The 23,067-nt window shown below is 45.2% G+C and overlaps 1 protein-coding gene across 1 annotated transcript; it reads right to left on the reverse strand.

Moving 5' to 3' along the window:
* Positions 1–14,604: 14,604 nt before the first annotated feature.
* LOC144127964 (histone-lysine N-methyltransferase PRDM9-like) lies at positions 14,605–16,448 on the reverse strand. Its single transcript, XM_077660988.1, has 2 exons — positions 16,275–16,448; positions 14,605–14,966 (listed from the first exon to the last, which is right to left on the reverse strand). Exons 1-2 carry the CDS (start codon positions 16,446–16,448, stop codon positions 14,679–14,681), a joined length of 462 nt encoding a protein of 153 aa, XP_077517114.1. The 3' UTR covers positions 14,605–14,678.
* Positions 16,449–23,067: the final 6,619 nt, after the last annotated feature.

Here is a 23,067-nt window from a genome sequence, read left to right on the forward strand (position 1 = left end):
TGAATGCCACAAAGGAACAAACACAGGAAGACACTGAGACAAAATGAGCGAGCGCCTTTCTGTCTCTTCTGGGTGTCTTCCTGTGTTTCTTCCGTTGCGCCGTTCAACATTGTGATGAACCAACCAGCCCACCAGCAAGTAATTTTGAAAGGCAACGTTTGACACTGGACAAGAACCGCAACAGGGCATGCCGGCAAGTAAATTTAAATTTGTATTTTTTTGCACTCTTTTCAAAGCTGCTTGTTACTGTGGTACTGACCTCTATTGGATTTCTGTTAGCCTACTTTGAAAGTAACTTGCCTCTCACTACAGCATTTATAAAGTTTCAATTGGTAGTGATCCTCGCTACTGTGCTTCATTACTGAGATCTCAAGCTTAAAGGCACTTGTCTGGTCTGACATTCATGCCTTCAAGTAAATTTTGCCCACTTTAGAAGCTCCTATGTGGCCAAACTTTGTTAAAGAATCTTAGGATTGCTGTGTTTTCACATGTCTATCTTGACTGCTTAGTCGAGTGTCGCTCAATAAGCTAGTGTTTGACAGAATATTCGTACTGTTTGCAGATATATACAATCAATTTTTAGTTATTCTAATGATCTAGCTAAGTTAATAATTTGCTCATTAGGCTGAGTTCATAGAGACAACTAACGTTATTTTGTCTTTTGGACGTCTTTATTTGTGATATTTTGACAGGTTACTTAAAGCTGCGATTTGGGAAGTTGGTAATGATTTATTGTTAAATACCGCCGAAAGATACGACATGTGAAAGAAAGACGCGCAACACAGGCACTGCCTCGGAACTGATTTTTGATCGGGAAACTCTCCTTATAAATTTCTCTTTCCAGAAAAGAACGCAGGAAGCACCAAACCTAAAGATGCAAAACAAGTAAAAACAATCCTACTAATCATACATGACTAAAAAAACACCGCCACGTCGCCTTGGTGCAGCTGCATGTGAAAGTAATCTTTCACCTAACTTTCTGACTAACTTTTTAACAAGAACCTTTCTTTCTGCTATCACCTAGCATTCTACATTCATGTGTGCTTGCACAACAGCGGTGTTTTTTCACTGTCTTTTATGAAGAGTCCTGTTGTTTACTTCTTTGCTTTTACGAACGATGTGTTTTTTCTGTAAAGGAAAACTTATAGGGACAGTTTCTCTCATTGAAAATCAGTTGCGAGTCAGCATATGTATTGGTTGTCTTTCTTTCATATTTCCCGTCTTCCTGCGCTGTGTAAAAACGAATCTTCCTTTCTTGTGGGAGCATCCTCTCCGTGATATTTGTGCCCCTAATAGGTCCTCTTCTATGCTTATTTTTCCTCATATTTTCTTAAAAACTCCTTTCTTAATAACTGTACTGTTAGGATTGCTGATTTTGCTAGATTCTGTCACCCTATAATTTCTAAAGCTTATTTATTTATTTTGAAGTAAAAATGTTTGGTAGACAGGCTACTTGGTTATTCAGAACAGTTTGGAGAGGGCAGAGTTTTATTATGACAGAGATAAGCTATGTTTGATCTGAAATTTGTTTTGTTTGTAATAGTAAAGAATCGTTTCTTGTGAATAAGCTGTGTTTTACGTGTAGAGTTCCAGAGTTGTTTGAAGACGCGAGAAGTAATGTTATATTTTATGCCAGATTTATTGCCTCAGGGCATAAATGATGGGCGAAGGTGTAATGAAAGATGTAGTAATGATTTATTTTTATTGAAAAAAACACTAGCTCATTTTATGAAGTTCAGTAGAGAGCGATGGTATGGTCCCTGCGTCCATGCAATTTATGAAGCAGGGTTGCTCGGTTAAAGACCCACTACCTTCAGGTGCCGGATTCTTGTAGGCTTTTGAGCAGGGCAGTCCCACAAAAAAGTGGTGAATGTCGGCTTCAATGTCCTCGAGTTTACATATCGGACACCCAGTCCGAGCAAAGAAATCTCGGTACTGAGATGACTTCCAAATGACGGCAGGTGTCAGGGCAGCCCCGACCCGGATCCTCGAAAGCACAACCTCCTCTGCACGGGCAAAACCACGGGGGAGGTTTACCGCACACGGAGAGACGAGAGCACGTGTGCGGCACCAGAGGAGTTCCTTTCTTGATTAAAGGAGGGATAAATTGTTCAAATGAACGCGTCGAGACATTGATAAGCTTGGTGTCCCGAGGCGGGTCGTTAAATCTGCCTGGCTTCGAGATGTCAGAAGAACCCGTGAGACCCACTCAATACGTACCGGCTGCGGGATGCGTTCTGCGAGCCGGTGAATTTCCTGACACATCTTTGGACCGCGGCAAACACGTCGTAGCAACCGGGCTACTTGAAGGGCGCCAGTGCGGATGACAACGTGGGCCACAGGCAGCATAGCTGTGGCGGCCACGGAGCCGAGTGCTTCTTGAACTGCAACGAGCTCAGCACAAAAGGACGAAGCGGGTTCCGTAAGCTGAAACCCAGCGGTTTGATTCAGGGCAGGTCTGCAGGGGCAGTAGATTGCTGTTGTTGCTTCGCAAGCCTGAATGCTTCCGTCTTCGTAGAAAACAATGGATTCTTAAGGCAGGCAGGCATCTTGTTTTCAAATTTCTGGCGAAGCAACGATGCTGAATTAGCACACATTGGTCAGCAATTCTCTGTTGGCTTTTTGTAGCTGAGCCATACAAACTTCCATGGTTGAGGAACTTGCGTTGGCGGCTGAACAATGGAGTGTGACGTTGCGTAAGTCCCCAGTGCATGCGTGGAGTGCGATAGACTGTACTTAGGGCAGCGCGCATCACGGCGCTGCTGCACCAGCTCATCAATGGTATTGAGCTGCGTATTCTCGTGTAAAGCTATGACCGGTGTGATGCGTGGAAGGCACGTAATGGTCCTCATAACCTCTCGGTTCACTGATTCAAGGCGATCCCATTGGGCTCTTGTTAGATGTTTAAACTGGGCTTGACAAACAACACGTGGCTGAAGAACTGCCCTCACCAATAGCCCTGCAAAAAACGAGCCTGCACAACTCGTTTTAGGAGCTATTCTTCTGATCAACCCCAAAGTCTAAAAAAATAGTTTGCCTTTTTTGCCTGAGAAAGCCATGCAGTCGCTGATCCTGATTGGTGAATCATTAAGCCAAGGATTTTCACACTCGGACTTTAATGTAGTGGGGTGCCTGATAGACAAAGACGCATTGGTCTTATAGCAAGTTTACGGCGTCCCCAGTGGTTGGCGACCGACGTGTATGTTGTTTTATGCACGGAAAGCTGAAGTCCGAAGGATGATGCGTAATTAGAGGTAACATCCAAGGCAGATTGAAGGTAAGCCTCTTGAGTACGCAGATCTTGGTGAGTACTCCACACTATCATGTCATCAGCGTACTGCAGAAATTTTATGTGACGATTGTCATGTAAGCGCCAAGCCAGTGGGATGAAAGTACTATTAAATAACGTCGGCGACAATAGTGATCCCTTGGGCGCGCCACAGAGAGGAACAAATGATCCAACCGCTTCACCGCTGACGCATATTGCAAATTTCAAAAAACGGTTCGATAAAGCTACGCACTCTCAGCGGGAGATAAAACCTGCCAATGTAGTTCAGAACGGCTGCGTGACTGATGTTTTTTAATTGGTTTTGGGGGCAAAGGAAAATGGCGCAGTATCCGTCTCATATATCGTTGGACACCTGAACCGCGCCGTAAGGCAATGGTAAAGGAGGGAGTGAAAGAAGAAAGGAAGAGAGAGGTGCCGTAGTGGAGGGCTCCGGAATAATTTCCGACCACCTGGGGATCTTTAAAGTGCACTGACATCGCACAGCACACGGGCGCCTTAGCGTGACTGATGTTGTCATATGCATTTTCAACGTTCTTTGCTTAAACGGTACTCACATATTGGCTGCGTGTAGATGACAAAATTGCAGATGCCAAGACAGCCAACCCGTCCTTTGTACCAATAAATGGACAAAATCCACTTTGTGCTCGGTGATAAAAACCATGCTGCTCTAGCCATCACAACAATCGTGTGGCTAGCATTTTTTTCTACTAGCCTGCACAGCATAGGAGTTAAGTTTATCGGTGGTAAGATTGCAAGGACCGTCGGAGGTTTTGCTGTTTTCGGAATAGGAATCGCGACAGCTGATTTCCAGCTCTCAAGCACGATGTCTTCCAGCCACTTTGTTTAAATTGTCTAGTAGTTAAGGGAGTGCAAACCTACTAAAGTTCTAGTACACCTCGTACTGAATACTAAGGTTTCACTACTCTTTGTGCTATTTTTTTAGGTTTTGCAGCGTCAGTGAGCATTTTAGGTTTTAAAAGGGTGTCAATTTTTTGTCAATGCGGTTTTTTATTGGTGTGTTTGATATTTCGGCACAATCACCACTGGAGCTAAAATTAAATGAAAAGCAGATACCCTCTTTGGTGCACTTTTAACCTAATGTTCATCATTTTTCTGCAAGGAGTAAGTGATTCCTAACGAAGCGTGCAGAAATAATGCGGCTGATATCACGAAAAGCGAAATGATGTTGTTGGCAGTCTGTGAACAAAATGTGTTTTTTTTAAACTGGTGTTATTATTGCAGTTCCTTAAGTGAAGGCCTCCATGTGAAGGATGTTGCACAAGTGATTTTTAGTCGCTAATGATTAGCTGTCAGTTCGCCGAAACGCGCCACGCCTCAGATTAAGGGAACTACAATAGAGCCCTTTAAGGACATCTAACAAATCAACAGTGCTGTTGTTTACCAGAAGTCTATATCGTGCTACCTAACTTTCGCTAGCCTGCGTATGCTTAAAAACCGTTTCGGGGAGGACGATGCTCTTCTGCCCATTTGCCTCTCGCACGTTTTCGCATTTACCTCCTGCAGCAGCTCGATGCCTTTGGCCACCGAACCCAATCTCGCGATATCAAATCCTGGCAGGTGCAGCGCCAATTTGGTGGTGGTGGTGATGGTAAAACTTTATTGGATGCACTGGGACCGGTTATAGAGGAGAGTGGACGGTTTGACCGCTCCCTTGCCTGGTCCTCATTCCCGGACACCTTTGGCGGTAGCCGCTGCCAGCGCTTTTTGAACCATAGCCCTCTGAGACTCCAGGTCCCAACAGCTGGACAAGGTCGCATCCCAGTCCTTTCTCGTTCAATGATTTACTCTCTTTATTTGGGGATTTTTCTGGCAGCCCCGTATCTTAAGACATGTGTCTGCCCACATCTGACATGATTTACAGTACCCTGAAAAAGGTGGGTCAATGATTTTGAGAATAGCAGCGCTCAGAAACGACCGTGTTTTAAGCCTTCTGATGTGTCGTTTGCTCAGTTCTATCATGGCCCTTGGCGTGCTCTGGGAACGTCTGGCTACTGAGGTGTAGATATGCGGTAATGTCCGCATATACGGTAAGCGGATTCGGTACACGATTCCAGACAGAGTCTTGGAATTCAGTGGAACTCCGGGAGGGAGACGCTCGAGTGGCTATGTGAGCAGCAGCGTTCCCTTCTATTCCCTTGTTTCCGGGCACCATACCAATTGTTCTGTTCACTGCACTGACCTATGTTGCGCGTTTGTTAAAATTTTGCTGGCAAGTGGCGCTATTCTTCCGCTTATATAATTCCGACAGGCATGTGGACAATAAGAAAATTGTGCGAGGCGCCGGAGTGAGTGGCTGCCAGTGCTATCGGCACTTCCTCGGCTACCCCAACTTAACTAGTTTTCACCGAGAGTCAATCCACTTGCTTCCCCTCGTGATGACCACAACGAAGCAGTTGCCCTCTTGCGTAGGGTTCCGCCACGTCTACATATTACGTGCCATTTTTGCTGCCGCAATACTTCTCTATAGTTCTAACTCTGGCTTCTCACCTACCTTGATTGTTCTAGGCATGCATGTTTTTTACACTGATTTAACTAGTAGTTTATCTCTAAAGTCCTTGGGAATACCCCTTCTGTCTTCTGTTGCTGTTGGCAGCGCTTATTGCAGATCCTCAAGGAGTCGTGTATTAAATTTGTCGTTGATAATCGCAATATTTGGCTTGTTTGGCGACCTTCGAATAGTTCTTCCTGTGCGTTATGCATTCCTAGGTGGAGAAGGTGCTCAGTGGACGTCTTGGAGGGGAGTCGAAAAGCCTTCTTGGCGGCTAAATACATAAGCACTCGTGTGCTGTGCAACTCATATTCCACGTTAAATATCCAGAGGTAGAGGTAAATAACTAGAGGTAGAACGGCTAACCTGGAGCCGTCCATTCCTGCATTCCACACAGATGACATGCAGGAGCACAGTTTAACCAAACTAATCCGAAGCCCTCCGCTGCACCTTGACAAAAAGCGGTCATGCAGCTTCGGGCTGTTAAACTCTATTTGCCAATCATCTTACTTTCTACATTTAACTACAGGAGGGGACTTCATTGGCAAGATTCCTCAAGAGGCTGCGTATGTTCATACTGATACATTTTCACGGAGGAAAATATGCTCACGAATCTCAGTGAAGCAAACAGGGCAGACCTTAAGGAACAAACACATGAAGCAAACAAAGGAGCAACTACTCCTTTGTTTTCTCCGTACGTTGGCGCCACTTCGCAGTTTTGAAAAATGAAGGGGCTAAGGAGCTGTAGTTACACCAAAATTTTCCGCTCCATGGGGGCTTGCCAAACAATATGTAGACTAGTGAGGGTTACCATTCCTCAATCTCTCTCGCAAGCAGCACCATTACAGGTGTTTAAAATTTCTTGAGATTTATACTGTGTAGTTATCCTGTGACATGGCAGATGTTAGGAAACACCGGGCAGTAAAACTATTTTAAGAGATCAGTGACACAGCGAAAGAAAATTATTTATTGTGATCTTGGCCTCCACTCAGAAGCTGCATAGAGCTGTTGACTCGAAAGTTTTCAGCAGCGTTGGAGATTGAACATGTGGGCACTCTTAAGTCAGCTTTCCCGCGGTTTTCGATTGAACAAAGAGCATTCCCACCTTGCTGCAAAAGTGTGCAATGTGTGAAGCATCTGTGCAGAGGCCTTTTGGTGCTTTTACTGGCTTTCTCTTTAAACATAAAATAATTGCTCCCAGAATTCTGCTCCTGGCAAGATCGGCGCGTTCGCATGTGCCTGCTTTTTCGCCTTGTGCTGTCTAGCATTCTATTTTCATGTACAACGAACGCCAAATATTCATTGTGCAGTATGAAAAATCTCACTTGAAAGTTGTAAATAGTTAACTAAGTGATAGTGTGAAAGATGATCGCCAATATTATTTCATTACCTGTATAAACAAAAGCAGTGCACACCAGTGATGTATTCTTCATGAAATAAAACTTTTTATGGCTACATAGACGTTCGCCCTGCGTAGTTCTTGCTTTTTCCAGCGCCTATGCACTCAAACAAGTGGCAAAGATTCGGGGCGAATATTAAGCAGTTGCTACACCAGCGTCCAGTGGCTTCCAGCTGGCTCATGGCTTGCTGGATTTGATTGACATTCAATATCGAGCAAGCCATGAGCAAGCTGCAGGCCATTGGACGCGGGTGTGTAAATTCTGGTCAATATTCTCCAGGAAGCTCTCAGGTTTACGAGAGTAAAAAGGAGAGGAATCCGAGACAAAGCCGCATTATTACAGCATGCCATTGGTTACTGTTTACTGTCATATAGAGAGAATGCACATCGTTCTACATGAAATGCATCTAAATTGGTTAAAAACGATGACCGCACAAATTATTGTATGTTCATGTGTTCATCGTATTGCAAGCAGTCTACCACAATTCCCTGTACAATGAACTTTAACCAACCTGCCCCATTCTCGCCGTGTAGAATGCGCGTGACGATGCCGCTTCGGGAAGACCTTTGTTCTTTACTAACATTGCGATACGGTAATGTATGGCATAAAATCAAGATTCTCATGCCTTTTAGGTTGGTAATAAGGGAGTAATTACTCATTTGCATCCAGCCACGCTCAACCATACGGCTCTAAAAGAAGGCTATTGCACAACTTTTTTAGAAACTTCCCAGTTAAGTTCGTCCCGGTCGGGGGTTTGAGCCTGGGACCACCGCTTCACCGGAACAGTCGCTCTGAAAATTGAGCCAACCGGCACGGAAAGCTTATGGTAAAGAGAAAGTGAATAGTAGATGAATTACAAGAAAAACGTAAACTGTTGCCAGCTGCGCTAATTTCGGCGAATAGTCTTAATTTCTCGGAAATGGCTCAGGTCCTCTGAAAGCGTAGGCCGCTTTCGACTCTTGTTTCGCCTCCAAGGCAAGGTCCGCGGAGGTATCGCTAGAATCCGCCCAGCTTTCTTTCCCAGCGGAGCGGAATTTACGAAGTCGAAACCCGCCCTTCTTAAGCGGTGAAATAGGGACCTTTCTGGAAATGATATCGGTGAAAGAAGCGCCAACGTATAACTATAGAAAGGCAAGAAAAAAAAATTTTATTAAAACGAAGTCGCTAGGCAGGTCTTGTGTCAAGATGATTCCGTAGATGACGCCAGCTACCCCACCGACGGGCTGTAGCTATCGAGCATACAAGCGCAGAAAGGGGCCAGGCGGCCAGGCGAACCGTCTTATGGACGAATTATCTGATGGGGTGTCGGATTTACGGAGCCTCTAGGGACCCCGAAACATGGGTGTCAAGGAGGGCACTCACCCCGCCCCCCAACATATTTGTAGAGGGGGAAGCGCCTGCCTGCCCCCTGCCTCCAATTTCTTCCACTTGGAGCAGATTTCTGACAATTGAAACACTTCTGTTCTAGGACTCTTTTCATGGAAAGCGCAGTGGGGCTGAGCTATTTTGTTTCGTAGCCTGTTGCGAACATTTCGTATATGAATAAGCTAAAGCAGTGATGTCCCAAGAGAAGTCGACTGTCTGTCCCATGTATATTATATAATTAGCAGAGATTAAACTTTGCACAAATTTTTCTAATGCAGTTGATCAGTCCTCGTGTGCGAAGCTTCCAGTCTATAAAGCTTCCATTCCAATTCATTTTATATTGCCATGAGTATTTGCACTGTTTGTTCGTTCGCACTCAAAACCACTGGCACGCGGCTTTATCATTTTGAATTGTGGCCCCAGATGCAACCAGACTTATCTCCATTGATGGTGGCTAGGTGCGAATGCTTCCACATTTTTCCATGTTGTTGTAGATTGTTTTGGTTCTTTATCTCGAAGGTTCTTTGTCTCCTTTAAATTGAGCGCGGCCAAGAGCTGCAAGCATTCAGTTCGATGACCGCCGAGCACGCTTGTGTGTAGCCGCCATCAAGTCATTCAGTTCTTTGTGGGCGCGAGTCAACCCTTAAACAGTTTTTTCAAAGCTTTTTCTTTGTCTTTCTGACTGCTGCAGTGTCGTCCCCACATCATGACAGTTTGCATCAAAATTTGAACATTGAAAAATATTTATTTCCAAAAATTTTGTAAATGAGCAAAAAATACCTAACAAAATAAGCTCCAAGTCTTGCCCCCCTCAAAAACAAGTTAGGGAGTCCTAAGAAAGCTCCACATTTAACCTTCCCTTCATTGTCAAGACAAGCTGTCATTGGGTGTGATCACAATCCGGGGCCTTGTCTATGGCTTTGTCTTTTGCATTAACGTTTGAGTTGACTTCCTTTTGCCTTTCAGTTGAGGAAAGAAGTCGTAAAGTGTATTTGACAAAAAGGTTGTTTATTCAGGACAGAACGCTATATGTCGCTACATCTCGCTATATCGCCCACGCATATTGCGCTGCCTCTTTACGTGGTCGACCTTGACCTTGCTACACTCCTTGCTGCGGTAGTGGAACTCGTGTAAGCTTTTACGCTCTCGGCGCTGACGCATCTTGCGTTACTGCTTTACGTGGTCGACCTCGGCCCCTCTTCACTCCTCCTTGCAGCGGCGTACCCTCCGTTGTGTTTTGCGGTCGTACCTTTGGCGACGTTCCGTCTGCCCTTAAGCGTGGCCGTCCTCGGCACCGCTTCAATCCTTCTTTATCCTCCGTGGTGCCAAGCGGCTTGCAGGTGTGGTGCCTGAGCTTGAAGACGTCCTCGGCACCAGCCCCGCACCTCTGGCAGGTCAGCGGGTACCGGCGGAAGTGTATGACCTCCTCGTGGCTCCTTGCATGGACGCGTTGCCTGAATCTCTTGCCACACTGGCCACACTCGTAGGGCTTCTCGCCACTGTGGATCATCATGTGAACCTTGAGATGGTCCGGCTTGGAGAACCTCTTCTTACACACATGGCACATGGACTTTCGCTTGTCAACATGGGTACGCGCGTGCCTGATGATATCAGCCCTGCGTACATGAAGGGTAAGAATAAGCAGAATAAGAGACGACTAAGAATTTCTGCTCCGGATGCCTCCGTAAGTAAGCACCTTTAGCATATCATGTACCATGTTACCGTTATCGGTACCGTACCATTGCACCGGACCAATCAGCGTGCATTCACAGGCGGTAGGCGGCCTGGCGGTACTTCGATAACGATAACGCTGTACTTGGTAGGCGAAAGTTGTCTAGTTATGTCTGCACATCTCTTTCAAGGCTATGATTTCGCCAATGATTTTCACACCTTCCACCTCTATCACTGCCGCGGGTGTTAGGCGCATCTTTGCCTGTCCCTGACGCAGCTCTTCCGCGTGAACGATTGTCTCACGCTGACACTCTTTCCGCTACTGTTGACATTTCCTTCCTATTTCCTTGCTAAGAGAACCTCGCTTGACCCATACTTCGGTTGTAATGTGTGCGACTCAGCAGTAATGCTAATTAGGCTTATTGAGGACTTTCTGAGGCACCACAGCTCAGTTCAGCTCTGCAAGTTCTCAACACGCATGCACAATATCACCCTCAATTCTCTAGCGTCCAGTAAAGATCAGCGCTTATGAGGGGCTGGCCACGAGGCGACCATATTTCGCGGGCGGCTCGTAGACTTGCGCCAGTCCTCGTGAGAGGCCTCTACAACAAGCACCAGCCGGGCCATTTCGTACACAGGAGATTTGATCAATTTTGACACCGAAACAGCGGCTTCAGACTAGGAATTTTTATACGGAGGGGGTCGGCGATCAACCAATAATAGCGATTAGAGAAGTTTGAATAGCAATCACTTGGCGTGTCTCGCTTGCCTAGCAGATCACGGGGCAAGCGTTACCAGCCCAATCTGCTCTTCACAATCTGCGCTGCCACGGTGAGTACAAAACACCCAGACAGACTGTGCAGTTGATACGTTCTGCGCGTACTTGCGCCAGCTTCACAGCCGCATGGACCCAGGCATGGCAGATGACTGTGACGCACGAGTAGTTTGCGGCAACGTGTCGTTATTGGGAAGCTGGCCGGACCGGGTGATTTCGTTAACACCAACATCAATGAGCCACGAACTGATGAAGCATTGTTAGTAAAGTACGAGCACTCCCAGACTGTCAGGAACATTATGAAGATCACGAAGCCGAAGACGACCTATTGCCTCAACCTTTATTAGGTATGTCACACCCTAAAGCAGATTGCTGGCGACAAGGTTCTCGGTGGGGAGAACATGACCACCGTGGACAGCTTGGAAAGCACCTTGATAGGGCTTGCTTTCAAGTATCAGATGCACGTAACTCCCAAACAGACTATATGTACTTTTTATCTGCTTTTTATAACATGGGTGTAATATTAGAAGTTCACATACAACGAAATTCGGATACAACGAACACAAACAGTACAACCGTCAGGCTCGTTTGGACTGTAACTGTTAGCTTCCTGGAAAAAAGTGGGCAGTTTCTTGATGGAATAGAACACAAAACGCGCCACACAAGTGCGAAGAGACACTTTCGAGTGTGCTACTGCTACTAATCATGCTGATGGCTGCATCCTGCTGTGCCCGAAAATCCTGTCGTTCAGGCATTCATTGTGCACTGGTACGGGGACTTCACGATTTGTGCTTTCTAACATATTTATGGCTTGAAAAAGTGGCTAGTCAGCAGAAAGCACAGTTTCCGAGTTGACTAGCCATGATGGTGTCAAGCAAGGAACGGCACTGTAAAACAGTTTCAGGCCTACTTGTGACTGCGCTTGTTGGGGCAATGCGTGCCACGGCGGATTCCCTCCGTCTTATGCCAGTGTTTCCGCCGGGTATGCGTTTCCGACTTGTACTGCGTAGAGAAGAGGTCACCGCACTTCTCACAGGCATGAAGCAGGCTCTGCAAAGGAACGATATTGACGTCCTCTGAAAAAGAACAGAGCAGTGCGAGGAGCGAATGAGCACATGTAAAGTGAAGAACTGCCCAGAGAATTCAGTGTTCTTAATGTGTACCGTGGCAGTGAGGAAAATGCCAGCCGTAGTACTTTTTCACATCAGCTCCTTAGTATCAATTCGGTGCATGGTAGTTTCCTTAAAATAGTAATAAAATAGTACAAAGGCAGTGTGACGGTACTAACCCGCACAGATCTGTCAATACGTATTATAACCATTCATTCTAAAAAGACGGTGCCTTTTCTGGAAGCGCTATCGACCAGCTTCGTGTCGGTACACACACATCAAATGAGGAGTTCTCTCACAAGGTTGAGGTCCTTTTCATGCACTACGAATATATACATAAAAAGCAAGCATCCATTATCTTTTATCCACAATTTAATCTTCCTGCTTATTAGGCAATGTTGCACTGTTCCTTCACCAATTCGACCAGATGCCCTCACACAAAAAGGTCCGCCATCCCTGCTGACATTCAAAGTGTTCATAATCAAGCATAATTGAATTAGCTTAGACTTGACGAGGTAACGGAAGAAGCTAGTGAAGAGGAAGTCCATTAATGAGTTAGCAGTAAGAAGAAAATTCAGGATATCGCTGCCAAACAGATATTTACCTTTAACTGATGAAGACGATCTTAATGTACATAGAGTGGACGATAATCTGACAGCTTTCATTACGGAGTGCACAGTAGAAGTAGGCAGTAGGTGAGTTCAACAGGATACCAGCAAGCTTTCTCAAGAAAAAAAAAGTTTTATTAGGAAACGCCAAATCATGAGGGTGCCTTACTCACCGACAGAATAGAACTAGCAGAACAATCGAAGTTAATAAATGAGTGCAAGGGGTTGTAGCCGACATAAGGAAATTTATTATGCAGAAAATCGAGCATGCTCTGAAGAACGGAGGAAGTCTAAACTTCGTGAAGAGGGAGCTAGGCATGAGTAAAAACCATATGTATGCGTAAAGAGACAAGGAGGGAAATGACGTCAACAAATTGGATAAGATAATAAAATTAGCAGAAAAGTCCTATACAAATTATAAAGTAGCCAATATAATCACGACAATAATGAGAGAGACAGTAGCCTGCACCAATGCGTCATCTCGCCAAAAATGAAAGAGGCAGAAAAGAAAGCCTTAGGAGGGATGCAAAGGGGAAAAGAAACAGCTGGGGATCACGTAACTGCAGATCTGTTGAAACACGGAAGGGAGATTGTGCTAGAAAACCAACCAACCTGTATACGCAATGCCTTATGACCTCGACCGTACCAGAATTTTGGAAGAACGAAAATATCTCCATTTATAAGAAAAGAGATGCCAAGGACTTCAAAATTTACAGGCTGCTGAGCTACTCTCTGCTGCATACAAGGTATTTATAAAGGTATTTACCTCAATTAACCAAATGGTCAGGCAGGTTTTCGTAAATGATACTCCACAATAGATCATATTCACCTTAATGTTCAGGTGTTAGAAAAATGCGCGAAATATAACCAACGAATATAAGTAGCCTTCATTGATTACGTGAAAGCGCTTTGACTCAATGGAAATCTCAGCAGTCATACGGCATTGCGTAATGATGGTGTAGAAGTGCCTTATGTCAAAATACTTTTACCTCAATTAACCAAATGGTCAGGCAGGTTTTCGTAAATGATACTCCACAATAGATCATATTCACCTTAATGTTCAGGTGTTAGAAAAATGCGCGAAATATAACCAACCAATATAAGTAGCCTTCATTGATTACGTGAAAGCGTTTTGACTCAATGGAAATCTCAGCAGTCATACGGCATTGCGTAATGATGGTGTAGAAGTGCCTCATGTCAAAATACTGGAAGAGCTATGTAGCATCTGCACGGCTACCATAGTCCTCCACAAAGTCAGCGAGAAAATTCTACTAAGCACGGGTGCCAGGCAAGGACACACGAGTTTGCCAATGTTATTCACCGCCCGTTTGCAAAAGGTATTGCAGCTGATCCGGATCATAAGAGGGAAATAACTAGAAGGAAAATGATGGGGTGGAGCGCATGTTGCAGGTTCTTTATATCAGGAATGGCAGTTTACCAATATCTCTCAAGAGAAAAGTGTACAACAGCTGTATCTTACCGGCACTCATCTATGGGGCAGAAACTCGGTGGCTAACGAAAAGAGTACAGCTTAACTTAAGGACAATGCAGCGAGCCATGGAATGAAAAATGGTAGGTGTAACGTTATGAGACCGCAAGCGGGCGCAGTTGGTGCGGGAAGAAACGCGCGTGAATGATATCTTTGTCGAAATCAAGACAAAGAAGTGGGTTTGGGCAGGGCATGTAATGCGAAGCCAATATAACTGCTGGTCATTAAAGGTAACGGAGTGGATTCCAAGAGAAGGCAAGCGTAGCAGGGGTCAGCAGAAGGTTAGGTGGGCATATGAGATTAAGAAGATGGAAGCTATAGGCTGGACACAGCAGGCAAATGACAGGGTTAATTGGAAAGACGTGGGCGAGGCCTTTGTGCTGCAGTGGGTGTAGTCAGGCTGTTGGTGATGATGATGATGAATCAGGCATATCCGCAACTTGCATACGCTATCAACCGATTATTATCTAGCAGCTAAGGAATGCAGGATAAGTTTCTCCTCACCTCCGTTCAACGCCCCTGGTTCTCTTGGGTTCCCCAGCAAACTTTTGGCGAATGACGTTGAATATCTAACGAGCATTTCTTCGCCTGGGCCGACGTTCTTTAGCGTTCGGTAGTAGATGTCTCCGTTCACGAACAAGGCCACGAGGTTATGTCTACGCTTGCTGGGAGAGTAGTTCACGTCGTTCATCCAGTGGTTGCGCTGTTGCGGGCGGCCGTCTACCACGAAGAACTCTCCACATCGGCGCACCTGCACAACACAACGTTTCAACCGTCTAAATGTTCAAGTCAAATTCTTTCGCAACCGTGCTCACGGGAAATAATGGACGCAAAAAAACTTGGCGTGAGTTTTATGTGTGCGGAAAAGGGCCAGTATTTCGTGTTCTAATCTTATACCTCTCTCAGGTGGGCATTTCGAAGGCCCTCGAACCGACCAGTGTACGCACTCTAACGTTACTGAGCGCTGTTACACGGACTGTTTCTGTGGCCATCAAGGCACTGTCAGCACACCGTGTACCCTGGTACCATTACTGAAGTACCAGAAACTGCCACCGCCTGCGAGCACGTTGGCCCGAATGCTGCAGACACGCGCGCAGCTTACCGGGCGCCATCTGGTACCCCTCTAGGGAGATTTTTGTCAATATGGAACTAACAAATATACAGCCTATTTTGATGATCATGATTCTGACTGAAAACGTTCATGGCGCAAGGGCTCTGAGGCCAAAGTACACTATGGAACAATGTATTTTGGTCTACTGACAATGAATTTGGCGGAAAAAAAAGGACAGCCCATGCCACCAAACACTGCAGTCCGTATAGTGACATTGTCAACGATATAAAAAAACCAAAATCAGCTTCCTTAAAAGTGCATGAATGCTACTGCATTCAGCTTGTCCAAGATAGTGGAGTTCCTTTCAAGATTATTAATAATGTTCAAGTAAATAAATTTTTTTCAACCTTTTAGCTTAGCCTTCAGCTTATGCTAAAGCTTCCAGCTTTGCTTGGGAGTGCGACTCTTGTACTGTACGCGGGACGGTTTAGGGTGCACCAGCACTGGTAGCCATACCTGAGATTTCGGGAAATTTTTTCAGGAAAATAAAAAAGACCTTAATGGTGGAACTGGTGACTCAGCGATGTCGCAGGGTTATGTCTCTCTTTTCGCGTGCCATAGAAGTTTGGCAGAAGGTTGAGGCACTGAAAACCATATGTTAACATGCTTACACATTTTTTCTCTTTTTCCTCTAGCATTATAATAACTCGGCCCGTAAGTGCAGGCGTACAGTATAATACAATGACATTGGAAAGCGCGCATGTTCGTTCAATCCTATATATGCGGTTTGCAACTGTAATCATCCACTGCAATCTTTCCCTATCACACAACAAAGGCACGTTTTCCAGCATTATCTGTCCCAAAGAAAAAACTCACCTCGAATGCACTTGTAAGTCCGGGATAGAGTAACAATGCGAGCAGCGTAGTGCTCAGGTGTTTCGAACATTTTCTATAATAGCCTTAACAACCCGAGTCTGAGTGTTCTACACATTGGCCGAGCAAGCTTACCGGCCAGGTGCAGCCGCCATTTTCGATGTCGTCCACCTTTACTCCCTGATACGGGCCGAAGTGCAGTCCCTTGGGCAGCGCCTTCAACGTGAACACTCCCACAGGGCAACCATTGACTGTGGACTTGCCCAAGGTCAGTAACTCGGGGCAAGCTCTCACCGACGAGACTGGCATCTTGTGATCTCACCTGCGTATATAATTCCGTTGCGTTTACCAGCCGCTCCACTGCAAACTGGGGGCTGGGGTATACAGGTTAAATTTTACAGCGCTGATTGTTAAAGCTAGGTCGTCGTCGTCATCCCGATGCGAATTTGCGATTTAATGTCCGGTAGCCGCCTACCCCCTCTTTCAACTCCCCCATCAAAATAAACGTACGCGTGAAAATGGGTTAGTCGGGCAGCCCGCCATAAGAGTGAAATTGGCGCTTCTGAAGTTTGGTAGAGATAGCTGCACCGGCCGAAGCTTGTGCCCACCAAAAACGCATGAAAATGTGTACACGGAGGGACGATTAAGTATATATAAAACATAAATTACCAGGCACTATGATTTGGCGAGTGATCTGATACGCACATTAGGTGATCAATTTTTGTACTGAGTATTGAGTTCAAGCAGGTTTCGCTACGTTTTTGAAATGTACTTGACATTTTTTTCAAGATTTATCCGATTTATATCGTGCTTATCTAGAAAAAGCTATCAAAATGCAGTCGAACCTCGTTAAAACGAAAGAGTTGTCAACGAAACAAAGGATATAACGAAGCAAAGATGTTCCCATTGGATCTTCGGTCAACACGTTCTATAACAAATCTATGTCTATAGCGAAGTGACTGCCGAGCCTTTCAACGTCGTTATAACGAGGGTAAGCTGTATGCCTTACGAAAAGCTCTTCCTACCGTAAGGAAAGGAGGCAGCGGCGGCCGCACTAAGCAATGCCAATTGCAGCTAACAACTACAGTGAAACTTAACAACAATCAGGAAATTTTATAAAATAACGGCAGTTGATAATTCATCGCGCTCGTTCCATGACGTGCGCCAGCGTAGCCGGCATGACTGCGTATATGCGATCTGTATATCTCACAACACTTTTTTTTTTCAAGTCAATTACTTTACCCCGAGTAACGAGTAGTGAGCATTGTCTCTTCTCTCGTCCGCAAGGCCGACTGGCACATTTAATTCGTGCACGAGTTTTCCGCTCCGCACAAATGCGCAGGCCGGAACTCCGGTTTGTCTGAAGACGGTCGCTGCCTCACCAGTCACACTGACGATCGAAAACAGTCTAAGGGCATTTAAGATTAGCGCGCAGAATCTGCAGGTGCAGCAGCAAACATTTGGCGATGAATATGGCGCTGCCACGCATTTGCTACGGTGCCAGAAGGCAGACCAAAGATCACGAGATTGTGTCATGCAGCGTGTACCGCCTTAAGGAAACTGATGAAGTTCAAGACGCCCATCCGCCGAAATTTTGGTGCAACATATTGAAGCCTAAGTGTTCAAAGTTAATCCAGAAGTTCAAACTGGACGCCCTCATACCTGATGATATTTGTATGACCCACACAATTTCCTAAGCGCCCCCCGCGGTGGCTTACTGGTTATGGCGCTCAGCTGCTGACCTGAAAGACGCGGGCTCGATCCCGGCCGCAGAAATTGAATTTCAAAGGAGACGATACTGTAGAGGCCCGTGAACTGCGCGATATAAGTGCATGTTAAAGAACACCAGGCGGTGCAAATTTCTGCAGCCTTTCATTATGGTGCCCCTGATATACCCTTACTCTCTTTGGACGTTCAACCCCAATATAAACAAAGTAAAACAAATTTATTAAGCCTTTAAAAAGAGCTCAGGCCATCATGTTTGACTATGCAGTGCAGATCAAGGCAAAAAGGGCAGTGTGAAGATGGAATGCTGTCCTCACCTCATTGGGCTCGACAACCATAGGTTCCTCTTCTCCAGTGCGGACACCTTGGACGAAATGCATGAGGACATGAATAAGGTGTGGCAAAAACCGCAGGCGTAAATGCTAAATGTGGGATGCTTAAACGAAGCCGCTTTGCACAACATACACCCATGTATTTATCAGCTGTAATGAGAGAATTCGGCCCATCATGTTACACACGCATCAAGCGCACCACCAGCTCTTATGGGGTCCATGTCGTTGCAAGTTTATGGAGCCTGATCTGTCATTCCTACATCGCGGACATTGCAGCTGTATTTGTTAGTTGCCTAAACGTGTTTTCTTGGGGCAATTCTTAATGCGGTAATATTGGCAGCCTAATCAGAGACAAAAATGCGTCTTCGGTCTTAAAATTCGCTGAACGTCAGGAGAAAAGTGATGTCACCAGGACAGATATTGGCATTGGCGGGAGAGAAGTGACGTCACCACTCTGGAAATTACACCACTGCCGGTAAAGGCATTATTAGCGCCTTTCTAACGCTGTCGCAGTACCAACACTATGTGATTAGGGGCCGCTGTGCAATATTTCTCTGCATAATGCTGCAGACATCTTAACCGCGTTCAGGAAGGAAGGGCGCAGAACAGAAAAAATTGTTTACATCTGCCATTACAGCAAGCCTTCGAGTAACGGTAAAAAGACCCTGTTACGCAATGTGAAAGAGAAGGCGACAATAAAACACGCACAAAAAATTTTACATATAAATATTTACTTGATGACCTGAAGAATCCTCTCATCACTAAACTTTTACAACGAAAATATTCTACTCGTTAAGCCTGCATGGAAAACAGCGAAATGAATGATTTATTTGGGCAAAATATGATGCTGTGCTGTAATTGAGCTGATGGCAAGCGCTGTGCATTATTAAAAACTGAATTGAGTGGGGGACGTTTGTAGTTTACCGTTTATTAGCTGATAGCAGGCCAGCTTTACGCAAACACTAATAGGCCTGATTTTGAGCTTTTGCCATTCATAAATTTGGAGATTAGGTTCGTTTGTACTTGGTTACTATCAACCTTACAGCGCGCCGCTGTACGTTTCCCAGTTGAGCTGTTCCCATCTTCTATAAAAATGCAAATCATATATAGCCAGAATTTAGCCAGCCAATATTCTCGGAGCTTTTTCCTAGAGTGCCAGGTGCCCCTTTTTGGTTGAAATAAAGACTGATTTTATCTGATACTTCTCAATTTAATAGCAGCGTATTCAATTTCAGAGCCTGTAATTATGCCAAAAGACGTCCTCCTCCCTCACCAGCTCCGCTTTTTAGAAGGGAGGTCTCCACGGAACTACGTCTCAGAGAAAACCAAAACAAACCGCGATAACCCTTCACGTCTTTGTCCTTCGATGTACTGTCGTCTCGTAACTATTGTCACGTGGTTGGCACGACAGCGAGGACGCAGGTGCGGATGTAATTAGACAAAAGTCTCTCGGTAAACACGAAATGTTTATGAGGTGAACTAGCACTGGCAAATACAACTTGCTGACGGTGAAGAGCAGCAGGTGTGCTCGAAGGTCGACGAAGGTGAGGATAATCATCGCTCTAGGCAGCGCTGAAATTAAAAAGGTTACTAGGAACCTTCGAGATAAGGTCCCTGAATAGCTTAGTACAATTTTGAACATAATGAAAACACCTTTGTGCGACTACAGTTATTTCAGGTGAACCTTTCTACTCTAGGCTGCGCTGAAATTAAAGAGGTTACTACGAATCTTTGAGATAAGGTTCCTGAAAAGTTAAGGACAATTTTCAACATAATGAAAACACCTTCGAGCGACTACAGTCAATTCTGGCGAACTTCTCTCTAGGCTGCGCTGAAATTAAAGAGGTTACAACGAACCTTCGAGATGAGGTCTTTAAAAAGTTTAGCACAATCACCAACTTAATGAAAACACCTTCGTGTGACTACAGTTATTTCAGGCGAACCTCGTCAAGTCTCGTGTAACAGAAAAAGACAGGAGCGCGTGCTCGTGGCTGTGTGCACGGATCATGAACAACCACCGCATTTCTATCGTGCTCGCACTGCATTAACCTTCCAGTGAGCGTACCATAAACGCGAAAAATGTGGCGCCTTCCCGTTGCACTGTTCGAATATCTTTTGATCGCACTTTTACTTGGGTGGCAAGAAAGGCCGACACCATCTGGAAGACGTTGAAGTAATGAGCGTTAGTTGTTTTGTTTACTAGCCGAAGAAAGCGAAGAAGAACGCTCCACTCGTCTCGAGAAACGGAATGTAATGCCCTTTGAAACGAGGTGGAAATCCACCATGGTAGGCTACACGTGCACGCACAAAGCCAAGCTGACCTATCGCCGCCTAGCGCCATCTATCAGAGTAATTACGGTGCACGTGTACTCATTGCCGAGTTACATTCCTCAAGATACTTAAAAAACGGAATTTGCTCCTTTGGGGGGTCAAGGTGGGCCTAGAGTTCGGCTTGCGGTGCGATATGGTAACACTTCAATTAGTAATTGCATCTATACAGTGTTTATCGATCATTTAATTGGGGTTTTCTTTCTATCCTACAACCCATAGAGTTTTATTTGCCTATCAAATTCGGTATACAACTGTCCCCAGATGGGTGCCAGTTGTCGGAGCAGAACGAATGTATACATGTATAGCGGTCCTGTAGCAAGACAGTTTTCCTACCTGCTTTAGGATATTTTTTGGTAAAGCATGAAAAAGGGATGAGAGGAAACAACCAATTTTAATGGCCGCCATCTTAGATTCGAGAAAGGAAAACTATGCCGCCAATTCACCCCCTGACTTCATACTCATATATTTGCAACTCTATCCACCATATTGCACCATGACGTCACCATTAGCACGCAGCAGGTGGTTGTTTCTATCACGCTATTGGAGATGGCGCTACAGGTCTCAATGCGAGAAGAGCTGTTTTCTAGTTGCAGCAACAGATAGTGCTTTGATCTTACAGTGGTAGGAGAGCTCATGAATTCTCGAAACGTGATGAGTCGTTTCTGCCACAGATGACGGTGTGATCAAGAGTGGTAGCAGACCCCACGAAATCTCGAAACCTGATGAGTGAAAGCTTACGCTCTTAAAAATGGCAATGGTTTCACTTGGCAAAGCCAGGAATTCAGCGAAAAGCAAGCAGGCTTGCTAAGCGTCTGACGCTTGTCCACGGCAGCTCCGCTACATGCTCGTGACAGCCGTTCTATATATAACCACACAACCACGTGGCTATGTCGTGGTATCACGTGGACTTACGCCGCCCCCTAATAGGTTGCCATCACATGCTTCACATCCTCCATCGGACTTTCTTAAAGTCAACGGTCAACCCAAAGATCACCCATTGCCACAGGTCAACTCAAGCTTAGAGGTCAGCGCAACTAAGGTTCTAGCAGCGATCAGAAATTGTAAATTACATGTTTTAACTTTTAAAACGAGTACAAACTTACCTTTCCTTTCCTTTGTTGATGCATCTTTGTCGACGTTCCCGTAGCGCTTCTTGATGTCTTCAGGGAGTTTACGCCATGTTTCGTCCGAGAAGTATACAGGCTTCAAGCTATAGTGTCCTTTGGTGGTCATTTCTGCTAACAATATAAATAGAAAAGGAATAGCATTGATAAATGTCGCACATAAGATTAAGTATTAATATACATTTTAAAAAATACGTGCTCAATGTGTTTCTGATGATAAGCCATGCTACTGCTTCCTGGCATCTACAGCTTCTCAGTCAACAGTGAAGCGATGCTGCTGCAGTGAAGCAGGGTAGAGTCCGAGCGGCAGTCTCTATTGAATATCCAAGCAAATGCAGCATCGCTCGTATGGCAAACGCCGTTGCTTATATATCGCCATGCACGACCAAATGCTTTAAAGGACACAAGCTCACATGACAGTTCCCGCAATGAAGTCGACAGCAGCACGGTAAGGAGTTCCCTGAGGAGAGGAGGTTACGAACGAAGGCAAGCCGTTTTAATCGCGGGCACCTGCGTCTACTCTGTGAACGTTCCACAAAAAAGTATTCAAGAATGGAGCGCCACAATATTTGCGAAAATCAAAAATCATCCACACCTTAGGACGTGTCGTGAAAACGCTCGCACCGTCATCTTTCAAGTGGCTGCTGTCAACACACAAAAATGTGGATCGTAAATGGCGTCAATTGGATCTAGCTGCAATGATGTATATTTCAGAGATAAAGTATACCCCCTGTGCACTGTTTACAACTAAGGAAGCTCTCTTTTGATGCACGAAGTGGGAATTGTAATAAATCAACAGGCCTCGTGGAGAAAAAAGTAATTCTAGACATCACACTTCTAAAAATTCGGACTTCAATGGACGCTACAAAAGCCCCTGTACAGAGAATGAAAGCAGAATTCCTGTACTCTATATTTTTGTAAAAGGCTGTACCGTTATCGGCACCACATTGCCACCGTGACATCGCCGCTTGCTCGCGCCCGCGCTGGTTTCTTTTGCAATTCGCCCTTTAGATTAAATATATTTCAAACCTGGCGTTCGTCTTATTCGGCTCGAGCGCCGATGCCCTAGACTCGCCTATAGAAACCAAGTGTAGCCTCTCACATACCTAATGTGTGGTGCATGTCCGTAACTTTCCTTATAAGCTTGTGCTGAACACAACCAAGGGAGGAAAAACGGAGAGGACAATAGAAACAAGTGCCCCACGTTTGCCACATGCCGTGAGCTACCGGGAGCAGATTTTTCGAGAACCAGACAAAGCGTTGATATCGGTGTGTACAATGATTACTAATGTCAATAAATATCATGAAGATAACAGTACCACTGGATCATGATGACATGTAATAATAGATGAGTACCAGTGCAAAGAGGCTCAGAAGGAGATTTCGCAGCAATAGCTTTTAGTGCCAATTCTCTCA

This window comes from Amblyomma americanum, chromosome 1 (assembly GCF_052857255.1).
Source record: "Amblyomma americanum isolate KBUSLIRL-KWMA chromosome 1, ASM5285725v1, whole genome shotgun sequence".
Classification (NCBI taxonomy): Eukaryota; Metazoa; Arthropoda; class Arachnida; order Ixodida; family Ixodidae; genus Amblyomma; species Amblyomma americanum.